The sequence below is a fragment of the Echiichthys vipera genome (assembly GCF_963691815.1).
Source record: "Echiichthys vipera genome assembly, chromosome: 17".
Lineage (NCBI taxonomy): Eukaryota > Metazoa > Chordata > Actinopteri > Perciformes > Trachinidae > Echiichthys > Echiichthys vipera.
The window spans coordinates 19,058,721-19,071,180 of record NC_139842.1 but is presented as its reverse complement, the minus strand read 5'-3'; the positions used below and the strand labels follow the sequence as shown (position 1 = coordinate 19,071,180).

Genomic DNA, 12,460 nt, shown 5'->3' with positions numbered 1-12,460 from the left:
GTGAAGTAAAAAGTGTCTATGCTGTAAATGTAGTGAATGAGAGTAGAATGGCATAGGAATACTGTTAAAAAGTCCCTCAGAAGTAGAGTATTACATCAAAGGAACAGCAAATATATAAAATATGTGATACAATGTGGTGTCAAATGAACAAAGTGTATGTTTTAAAAAAGAAGTAAAGGAGCAGCTTTATTTTTTCATTACCGACTCATTTGCAGATTATTTCCCCAATTAACGGATGTGGGTTTTTTGTATGTAAAGCCAAAAATATTCCCCTAAGGCACAACCAGTTCTTGAAAATCTATTTTTATTTAAAAAAGATCAATGGTTCGACTAAATGATTAAGTGACAGCTCTACTCACATTATAGCGGCGTTAAAAAGCCACCTCATAATCCTAAAAGTAGTAAACCACCAGGCTTATGCACTTAATTTCACACGTGCGGTAACGATCTCATTGTCTGAACATAAATCAGAGTTAGTAACAAAAGAAACACGAGTCCAACTGAGAGTGTGACACAGACACAACAGGGACCGGCTAAACAAAGCCTAAAGAAAGAAAGTGTAACTCATTGAGAGATTCTTTCCACATCCAGACAAATAAAGACCATAATTCATACATACATTCCCGGAAAACTTGTATTTTTAGCCCCCTTTGGCTGCAGATGAGTCCTGCCCCGTGTGAATCAATAGACGGGCAGTAAAGTCAGGGGAAGCTTACTCATCAATAAAACAGGAACTTCAGACGGCTGCCAAGAAGTCACACTAGCTGCGGCGTTCATTATGTGTCAGGGGGCGTAAATATTAGCTTTCAGATGGAGGGAAAAAAACGGTGAAAGAAGATAAAAATGTGCTGCATGGTTTCAGCCGCTGTGATGGCTCAAAGCTGGAGGCCCATGTGGCTACTATTACTCTGAGGGGTGCAAGTATCAGAGAGCCACTTCAAAAAGCCTGCCTGCCTATGGGGGAAACAGTCTGGAGTCTTACAGGAGGCTTCCCACGCCAAGAGCTGCAGCTGCCAACTCAGCCTCCATCTCAACATGTCTCCTCTGTCTGCTCACTCTCTCTCCAACCTCTGGTCTGAGACACACAATACTCCAGCCGAAAAGCTTAAAGAGGACACTCTCCGAAAGTCACGACCTTCACTCATCTCCCATTTGAGACGGATAATTACCATTTGTGACCCAAATCCCCCCTCCCTCAAGTGACTCATATAGAAAGTGTGGAGAAAGTAGTTGGAAATCCAGCATGGCAGAGCCCGGAGAGGCTTAGTGGCCGTATCCTGGTCTTAAGGTAAGAGAGCAGGAGCAGATGGTGAAGAAGAAAAGGGAGGGTGATGAGGCAGACAGAGGGGGTCGTGGAGCTTTTTTAGGGGGGGTCAAGGAGCGTGAGGGCTGTCACAGCTGGACTTTTTCTATATCTTCTCCGAATCTGGATCCATCTCTGCAGCCTCTTTTCTGCAGCCCATGTGTTCTCTATTATATCATAAATCAGTCTGTGCCTCGACACTTTCCTGCAGGAAGAATGATCCCATGTTATTGAACCCCTCCTGTGTTGAGGTTTGTCCACATCTTGTCCCACATTGCATGCACATACACGCTCACGCTACGCATCAATTTGCCTGTCAGGCGAGCAAAATTGGGCTTCTTTTATTATTGATGCTCTGCTGGTCGGCGTAGACTGAGAGTGTGCGTTTTTAGTGCGTCACATCTGAGCAGGTGGGTGAGTGTATTTTAACATTATGAAATGCAGGAAAAGAGCTGTTATTCTATCCACATCTATCCAAAAGAAGTGGCTTTTATCTTGACACACTGCACTTGATGTCTCTATATCTGTGGGTCAGCCTTAGTCACTGACACACAGCCTCGGGCGTAGAGTACATCCCTGCGTGATTGACTGAATAAGCCCCCCTATGTGACGTGATGTGGGGCGACGCGCTCCGATCTCTTTCCCCTCCGAGGGCCGGCTGGAGATGAGCAGGGAGCATCCCGGGGAGACTCCCCTCAGTCATTACATAATCACACACGCAGCCTGGCGCCTTGTAGGACAAACCTATAAACAACCATCATCCTATTTACTCGCTTGACCGCGCCTCTTGACTCCCAACTCCCCATCCGCTGGCAAGTGGTCCTGCTTTACCACTCTACTACTGAAGCTGTGGAGGCAGAAAAGGGAGGGATGGAGGGAGTGGTGGGCGGGCATCCCCCTGCCACCCTCCATACCAGTCCAGGCCACTTCGCAGAGCGTGTGCGCTGGTGTGCTACAATGAATTGTGGTCACTCCATTTATTCCAACTCTAACCTTCTTCTCATTCTTTCACATCTCCTCTGTCTCACTCCGCTTCCCTCAAGTTATTGAGTCTGTCCTTTCAGTAAATGTCCGTCACCCCGCTCTGCACACACATACTTTCAGTCTGAGGGGAGTGCAGTCGCCAGATCTTTTCAACATCATTTACTTTAAGCCTCTCAGGAGAGAGCGTACACTATCCCTTCTACTTGATACAGTTGCATTTAATGAAGGTGCTTGGATGGTTTTCCAATACTGCCGAGAGCCAAAAAAGTCTCTCTCTCTCTCAGCGGATTCAATTATAAAGAGTAACCTTTTTGTTTCACGTCTCAAATGTAATAAGGAGATTATTGCTGTCTGGGCCTGATAGCTGTGAAATGTGTCTGAGTCAGGAGCCAGAGGAATGCATGTTCACATATGCTCAAGCTTAACAAGTAACGCTCAGCTGCTTATTGACACATACATGACTGTGTGTGTGATTAAGCCATGGACGACGAGGATGAAGAGATATATTTGTGTACTTGTGAATGAGATGTGAGGGATCCTGCTGTACGCCTCACACTCTCTTGCTGCCTGTTGACACAGAGGCTCCTGTGGCACTTCTTTGAAGGGGGGTTGTGGGAAGGTTGAGAGGTGGGGGGGTTTAGGGTTAGAGCCGTAAATTCCCCCCTCTCCCCACGACAGGAGTAGTCCTCTTTGTCTGGCCGGACAACTGGCACGAGGAGAGGAAACAGCTGACCAGGCAGCACAGGCCGGCTTTGTCACTGAACTCTGTTGAAACTTGATGGAACTGTTTAGATTTTCCCGTAAAATAGTGAAGAATTGAACTGCGGCCTTTGCGATCCCTTGTCCTGTTTCAACCGATAAGATTTATTTTTAAGGAGTTCATTTCAAAGCAACCGAAGACCATACAACTGCAATGATTCCGTGTTTTTACACCAAAATATTGTTTCTGGCGAGGTGGAAACACCATTTCTGTCAAGTTTTGTATGTATTTTTTTCGGTTTCCGTTCATGTGATATTCATTCATTCATTCATCTTCAACCACTTATCCCGGGGTCGGGGTCGCTGGGGGTGCTGGAGCCGATCCCAGCTGACATTGGGCGTGAGGCGGGGTACACCCTGGACAGGACGCTAGTCTATCACAGATGAACAAGTTGTGTAATCCATCCCAGTCTACATTCATTATCATTGAGTGCTAATGCAGTTTGAGTGCAGCTTAGTTTAAAAAATCTGCATTGCATGGCAATTACGTAACTTAAGCAGGTTTAAAGGTTCAAGCAGAAACCAACAAACCTCTGGAACACTAGAAAATAAAGATGGAAGTGCAGTTGAGACTAGAACGGCACTTGGGTGGATGCATTCACATGTTCCTCAGATGGCCCCATTTCCCAAGTTTGAGCATATTGTCTCCAGTTATAGGTTGGATGTACACTTTCCTTTGTGGATTGTCTTCTGTGGGTTTGAAATACTAAAGTCCAATAAAAACGTCTGTATTCATCGGAATGTGGAAACAACATGGACGCTACAAAGAAGATGTGTCGTATTTTCATTCCTCAAAGGGTTGAAAGCAACACATTGAAAGCTGTTTCCAACACCGGGAACTCAATTTTACGATTATTCACGACATCACCTGAAATTAGCACAATGAGCCAAATTGAGCCATGTTAACGAAAGTGAAAAATAATTATAAGTATTCCAAAATTCAATGGGTTCTGCCTTGGCCCATGCTACACCATTACCGCCAAGTTTAATGAAAATCAGGCTGGGAGTTTTTTTGGTAATCCTGCTGACAACCAGACAAACAAACCAACAAAAACCCAGCTGAAAACAGAACCGCCTTGGCTGAGGGGATGAAAACACACATATGATTTGAATTAAATTAGTTAAAACAGGCAAAGCCACTGGCTTCTGACCTGTACAAGAATAAAGGCATTAAAAACGTGCAACAGATTTTAAGCTATGGTCAAGAAGAGCCTCAATCAGAAGGTGACATATAGGTTTTGATATTCACTTAAAGGCTAAATTTTGCAACACTTTTCACTTTGTGTGTGATCTCTGTTCCTCTGCTGACCTGCAGACTGCTCTTCTCTCCACGCCTCGTCCCACACTACATTTCATCACAATCCCCCTACTCTCTCTTGCAGCTGCCTCGCTCATTCTCCTGCAGGCCGCGGCAACTCGGACAGAAAACAACTGTGAGCCTGTGGACACGACTGGCTGCCGTGTGGCTACAGAGACGGGTTTAAGTTAAGAGCTCTGGCTGCTGGAGAGGACACTCGGCTGGAGAGAATGACTCATTCAGGCCATGGACACACACGTGTAAGAAAGGACCGCCATCAACCAGCCTTTGCTCTCCTCATTTAAGCCATGTTTTCACCACTGATACGGACTTTTGCATCAACATCTACTCATTGTTAACATTTTACTGTGCTTTATGTATGTCAGCCTTTTGTCGAAATGTTCCAAGGCAGTTTAACTTAAGTCTTCCTGCACGAGCTGATACACTATCTCATCCCCCCAAACATGAACCTCCACTTCATGCAGTTTTCCTTAACATGGCGAGGGCTGATTAGAACAGCCATGTGGGAGTGTTTGAGATAAAAAAAAAGAACAAAGAGAAGGAAATACCCGTGTCTAAGAAGGGGGAGTAGCCTATTGGACGTTGAGGTGTCACCGTTTGCACAAATGACTACTGATTCAACGCCTAAAAAGTCTCCAGTCCGTCTTGATCAATATGTTCCTCAAAGCTCCAGACAACAACAAAGACAGGTGAATCACTTCCAGGGTATTCCACTGTTTCTATAAATATAGGCCATTACTATAAATGCTCGGCACGCACTCATCAAAGGACGTCCCTGAACCTCTTCTGAGAGACAGAGGGGGAAAATAAACAGCGGTTCCAGTAGCAGCGCTGCCAGCTTCCTTCCTGATGCTCCGTCACTTCAAGTGTTTGCAGCCTCTTTACCCTTTTTCACAGCTCCACTTCCTGCCTCTAGCATCACTTCCTGTGGAGCAGCAGGGGACACAATGGAAATGAGATTTGAGGATGAAATATGTCTTCAAGTCATATTCGGGAACCTGTTCATCTGATGACGGCAAAACTGTTGACATCCGATTTTTCTGCCAGTCACTGATGAGTCAAGAGCCTAATATAACTCACGGTAAGATCAGAATGACATATAAGTTATAGGTGGCATGTTCCCCGAATATACAACAGACAATGGAAAGATTTAGGAATTGGAAAAACCCCGCAACTGATTTTGCATCTATTTTTAATCATTTTGCATCTTTTTTTGTGGTTGTTTTGCATCAATTTTTAAATTCTTGCATCTTATTAGTGTTAATCGCATCTATTTTTAGTCATTTTACATGTCTGTGTCGTTGTTATGTTTCTCTCTCTGGTCATTTTTATGTCTTTCTCATGTTTTTTCTCATGTCTCTATGTGGTCGTTTTGTGTCTATTTCAGTCCTTTAGCATCTCTTCGTGGTCATTTTGCATCCCTGTGATCATTTTTTTTCTCTTTGTGGTCACTTTTGGTCATTTCGTGTATACTCGTGGTCATTTAGCATTTCTTTGTGATCATTTTGTGAGTTTTTTCAGTAACATTTTGAGTCAGGGCCCCTGACCTTATGGGCCCCTGGGCCTGTGCCCGGGAGGCTTGTTCAGCAATCCATCCATGCTCGTGTTTTCCCCTCAGTAATTTGACACAAACAAGTTTTTACACCTTTATAGTTGTGAAAGAACTAGTGAAAGAATTACACAAGAAATCAAATAGATATTAGATGTGTATTAAACTTTGCATATTTGCAGATTCTTAGTGTAATAGATTTGTTAGATGTTTGTTTTTTTAAACTATGAAGTTTTTCTAAATATATTATGCTAATTAAATGAATGAATCTATGTGCTACGGACCCCACTTTGAGAGCACAAAATTAATCTCCTGCCCTAAAAGTCAGCATTGATAGAATGTGTATAAAGTATTTATCAGTCTGATTTGTATTGTTTTACTCTTAATAACACCTTCACCTGTTTGAATAAGAAACTAAACTGCAGTCTAAAACAAATTACATCAAAGAAAAGCACAAAACACATTCATTCATTTTCTTAATGGAGCACAAATTTCTATTATTTGAATATTCATGAACCTTCTGGTAAAAAGATTGCTGATTTACATAAAAGACCTGATGGCCAACGGCAGATCTCTTGAGGTCTTGTGGTACGACAGGCGCTTTAAGCCACGACTCTAACAGCGTATACAGTAAACCGAATAATCCTGTGTGTTCGAGGGGGGGATCATATCCTAATCCGAGCTGTTTCCCAGACCTTTAAACTCAGAGATAAGTTTGTCTAGACTTGGCCTTAAAAGGAGGGTGTTCTCCTTTTGGAAGGACAGAACGCTTTGACAGATTTTTAACCTTCAGAAAAGTCACTGTTTTCCACCAACCAATCATCAATGCAGAAACATTCATTCTTAAATGCCGCTGTCAGTCGCACAGAATTGTAATTCTAGTGTTACACTTCATGCAAGAGTCTAAATCATAGACAGAGAAAAGAACAGAGTGGACAAAAGACTGGCATTGCTCACGTCTAAAGCCTTGAAATACACACAGGGTACACACACGCACGCACACACACACACATACACATACATACGCTGAATTTAAAAGGAATATCAGTATTTAGCAAGCAAAATGCTAATAAAGATGAAAATTACCTTATATTTTGTCAGTGTAGATTCATATAAAAGTATATTCGGAGAGAGGAGACTGATTTTAATGAGTATTAATAACAACCTGCTGTGATTAATGCGAGTCAGAGGTCACCAAGAGGGGAGAATTATCTCCCATGTAGATTTAACATAAATGTGCACTGTCATCAACAGCACAACAAACTTCTTGTTATAGGTTGAATTCTGTTTAAAAAAATAATACCACCATCTGTTCATTTGCAGAGATTTCCCTAAAGAGATAATCCTCAATCTCCTGAAAAGATAAGAGAAACTGAGCCACAGTTGCATGTTGAGGCCACAAGGTGGCTCGGTACATTACTGGCAGGACAAGGCGGGGTTAAGGGTGGAGCTGTCCTCAGATGCAGCTCCGTGGTGAGTTTTTCATTTTATCCCCATCAGTGGGATTTAGCAGGATTTATGGCGATGATACTGATGTAACCTGAGATATTTTTAAAAATGTGGCAGACTGAGCAACATTTAAAGGAACAATCTGCTCTGTTCTGGATGTGTGAGCAACTAAATACAACAAGAGTGCCTCAACATGCAGTGTTAAGCATACGCAGGGTCCACAGGGTGATTGAATGATGGTACACACAGGAGCAATGATGGTGATATAGTTATAGTTTGTCCTGTGTTCTGCTTATTTTCAATTTCATACTTGTATTTTGGGATTCTACTAGAACATGTTTACATACTTTAATGTTCAAAAAACACATTATTTTTCTCATACTGTCTGTCTGAATATACCTGTATTCACCCTTTGTTTGAAACGTTCCCTTTTAGCGCCTGTCTCTTTAAGAAGCCCCCCATGAAAAAGCCCAGCCTGCTCTGATTGGTCGGCTTTCCCGGGTCTTTCTTATCAGCACTCTTGGCATCTTTGCACCATCATTGCAGCCGGAGAAAGCCTTTATATAGTATATTTGTGACATCACAATGGTACAAGAAGTCCTGGATGCTCGTTTAAAGACAGATTCTGAATACGGACTATGTGTATTCCTCTGTGGATTGAGCGTTTTGATACTTTTACAGCATTTATACAGCACCTCGATGTGCTTTGTAATGAAAAAAGACGTTATTATAATGAGGGACCTTTAATTGTTTTATCTACAGTATATTGAAAATAGGCCAAGAGGTCATTGGCCCGTTAAGCGTGCAGTTCATTATTGGTATGCAGCTGTGGTGCCAACAAACAGTAGGGCATCTCTGTGGCCTGTTTAATTATCAAGTCATGAAGCAGCAGGCATCAGCCGCACAGCTGTTCATTCCAGACTGACATCCTCACACTGAACCTGAACACTGAAGTCGAGACTCAAGGACGTGAAAGAAGGACGTCGGTAAACTGATACCAAGAGATAGAGACAGACTGCCGGGGTCATGAGTTGGAATCAAAAATATATCAAACCGAGTGCTGCGCATGCCAAACAAGTCCATTAGCGTAAATTGGACGGACTCAGTAGCCTCCTAATTGGATGCAACAGATAAATCCCATCCCTCCGTTTTTGTTCCATTTACCCCGGCTCATCCTGTGTCATCAGCCCGCAGACCCCTGACATTGGCTGGACTGATGCAAAGTGCTGCTGACAGGAAGGGCTTTAACCACACGGGCTAACCTTTGACCCCTGCGGGAGAACCCCCACCGCCCCACCGCCATCTGCATTCATTCATTGCTCGCCACTCAAGTGCATTGAGGTTGAGGTCCTAAAGTAGTCGTCCGGAGTTGAGCCGGAGCTTGTTTTCGTCCTGGAGATGTGGTGTCCTAGTTTTCTTTCACATGACAGTTTGCCCCAATTTCTGCCTGCAGGCATCTACCATTTAGTTATCAGCCGCCTGACAATCCAATAGAGCCTGAATTAGGAACGTGAACCCTGAGTGATGAAAAACAACTTCATCCTTCACTTGATATGATATACATGTACGTTGGGGGAAAAAATCAATTTCCAAATATGTTTTATATATGTTCCAAAAATGCAAACAAACCCCACCCAAATGTTGTTATGGCCGCCACACAAATGTCCTCTGCATGTTTCACTCAGAACATGCAAAACCATCTTTAAAGACTTGACTTTCCTCCTATAGCGTGGCTCATTTTCATTGTATTCCCCCCTCTTTCCTGAAATGCAAAACTAAGAAAAAGGTCAGAGAATCTGTAGCCGCTCTCTGCATGGGTGAGAAGAATGATACATATCCTTTTATATATGTGTTTCATTTTAATTTAGATGCAAATACGCATGCAAAGTTAGTTCTTTTAGAGTCTCTCGGTCCCTACAGCTCAGGACAATAGAACAAGAAATTCCTAAGAGTCCTAAGATTGGAGGGGCGTAGGCAGGGGGGCTTCGGGTGCCGTGGGTGGGGCGTCAGATTAGACCACCTGTTCCACCATGAGGCTTTTCCTTTATCCTCCCCTCTCTCACACTTGTTGTCTTTCACATTCCCTCTAACTATCTCATTTGTAACTTAGTAAGACCCCTTTCTTCCCCTCTCACACACACTTTCACTCTCATAAAATACCTCCCTGCACGGCCGCGTCACTCTGAGCTAATTTTGACTGCAAGGGAAACAGACAAAACAATTTGCAAAGATAAGTCTGGCAGGGACTCACACATGCATAGTACAGTGAGACGTATGTCGCCTCGCTGCCCAAACCGACTCTCCAGGGAGCAGTGTTCAGACAGCAGCATAAACACAGCAGCGTCACCCCTGTCCACATCACTGAGCCTCATTCGGCGGTATCAGGGATTCCCTCCACTGTAGTGAAACTCTTCCCTACATAAAGCAGTCGGGGAAATTCATTGAGGGCAATAAAGTAGAGGTTTGCAGACAACATTATCCCTGAAAGTTCTGGCTCTGCTTCCTCAGCTTGCAGGCTGTTATAGAAAAGAGTCTGATGGATGTGGTCAGGAAGCTCCAACACCAGAGTTCACAGGGCAGCAGCCACCGCAGCCCTGCCCAGGTCCGCCTTAATGACTATTGATCAGAAAGCACTAATGAGCCAAACTGATGTGCAGTGACATTTTAATCGTCCTCGGGCAAGTGTTATCTCGCAACGAGGACTCTCCTAGTGTCAGTCGGTGTGTTTTATATAAAACCAGACACCTCCACTGAGGGTGAGTAACAAACATCATGTGCGGAGAGCGTGGAGTGTGGCATTACTCAGGCACACAAGAATGCGGCGCAGACAGGACCATGAAAGAAAGAGATGTCCCACACTTCTGCCCTTGATTGGCTCTCACAGACACTTTATGTAACCGGCCCCGTTTTTGTGTTCCTCAGTGAGCCACTGCCCTCCTTATCATTTCAACATGTGTGTGTCTGTCCTTGAAGAACAGAAAAAATTAGGACAAAGGGAAAACTTGTCCTCTAAACTTTGCAGCCTTTCCACGATAAACACCACAAGCCTGTGTTTACATCCGCAGAGCAGTGTGAGTGTGTGTTTACGCCGCTAAATGACACCTCTCAAGACACATGCTGCTTGTCCAGAATCATCTTGAAACACCAGGGCGACAGAGGCTTCAGGCAGGAAACGCAAGTAGAGATATAGCTTCACAGCCACTTCACAAAACGACAATGATACGCAGTCACGTGACGAACAGGAAGAGCTGTAATCATATTTGGCTGCTACGTCACTATATGGTCCATCTATTAAAATGACACCGGCCCGGCCTCAGCACTGCGCCAAGGCCGCTGTGTCAGCAGTTCGCACCACTGCAAAGTCTTATAAATAGTTTTTTTGTTTCCTGTGAGGTACATTGTGCTGTAAGCTACACCATTCTTGTTTTTTTATTTTGGTGCACAATGTACTGAACTGATACTGAAAGTGTGTGTGTGTGTGTGTGTGTGTGTGTGTGTGTGTGTGTGTGTGTGTGTGTGTGTGTGTGTGTGATACTAAGACCATGACCGGTGTACTCAGACACATTGTGTGCTCTGTGTTACTGCCTGAGGCTTCCCATTTGGGAAAATAAGGTTAAAGAAAACACACAAACAAGTGGAAAACATGGCATGTCTCTTACAAGTGGAGTCACCCATACACACACACACACACACACACACACACACACACACACACACACACAACACACACACACACACACACACACACACACACACACACACACACACACACACACACACACACACACACACACACACACACACACACACACACACACACAGACAAACACACAGAGTCTGACCTGCAGCAGTGATGACATCATCTCTGCTATTACTGGGGGGCTAACGTCACCCTGACCTGAGCGGACACAGACAGGAGATGTTCCCCTTATGGACCACATGCATTATTCAGCCAAAGGAAGGGATGGGCTGGGTTGTCTCACCCATGCCCCCCTCCCAATCTCCACCGTCTTCTCCTCCTCACTAATAACAAACCTGATGCTCACATCACCTCATTCGGAGGAGAGGACGCAAAGGAAGGATGGAGGGAGGGGAGATGAGGTAATCGATGACTAGGACACACACTGGTAGGGCATTGAGGGCAACGTACAGGAGAAATGAGGAGGGTGTCTACACTCTCTCCTCCTCTGATTCATTACATGCTCAACTATAGTAGCTGGTTGCCTCCAACACCTCATAACAGCACTCAGCCTCCACAAACAGGCTGTAAAACGAACCAGATATTCAAAACACTTTCTGAAGATGTTAAAATGAAGGAGGTATCAGATGCTCTCAGAGTTAACAAGCTGTGGATGACAGTCTCTGTGAAAGCTGGTGTGTTACAAAGACGCTCCTTTGAACCTCTGTGAATGAATGAATGAATGAACGCAGGCACACACACATACACAAACAGCTTTAGATGGGAATCCTGTTGCATGACATCCCGCCTCAAAACTGACTCCAGGCGAGGGTGCCAATTTCCGCAAGACATGTCAAGACGGATCATGACGAGGATGCCTGTTAACCCACCAAACTGAGCCACACCCCTCTTTTTTATGCTCCTGTCTCTTTCCTCTCCCAAAGTGTTGATCTAACGCCCGGTGTTGGGGATAAGAAGGTGATGTTTTCAGCTGTGTCATCTCTCCAGAGGCCTGGCACTTGCTGGTGGCAGCACCTCTGCCGGCCCCCCTCCCCCCAGAGTGAAACCTAGCTCGCCGGGGGAGAAAACACATTGCAGGATAAGCAGCATGCTGTGCTGTTTGTTTTCAACCCTGAGGGGAATGGAAAAAGGGTGATGATGGATGTTATGAATGCTGCTGCTGCTGCTCTGTGTGTGTGTTTTGTGTCAGCAAGGTGTGAATGTGGTGGTCCCCTTCACTTCCCCTTCAGTCCCCTCCCTTCCTCTCCTCCTCTCCATCCTCACCTGGTCCATGATTTCAGCGAGCCTCCTCCCTCCTCCTGTTCTCAGTCATGGCACAAGATCGCCGGCTGTCTGCCTTGTTCCTTCTCCTTCTTCTTCTTTTCCTTGTTCAGTATTCCCAACAGCAATCCAATCCGG

At 44.5% G+C, this 12,460-nt stretch overlaps 1 protein-coding gene across 1 annotated transcript in view; it reads right to left on the bottom strand.

Annotated features, from left to right (window-relative positions):
* arhgap23a (Rho GTPase activating protein 23a) overlaps nt 1-12,460 on the bottom strand; it is a 79,282-nt gene extending 66,822 nt beyond the window's left edge. Inside the window, exon 1 of the mRNA XM_083930982.1 lies at nt 12,326-12,460. Coding sequence (XP_083787108.1) covers nt 12,326-12,334 — 9 coding nt within the window. The 5' untranslated portion in view covers nt 12,335-12,460. The remainder of the gene's footprint in view (nt 1-12,325) is intronic.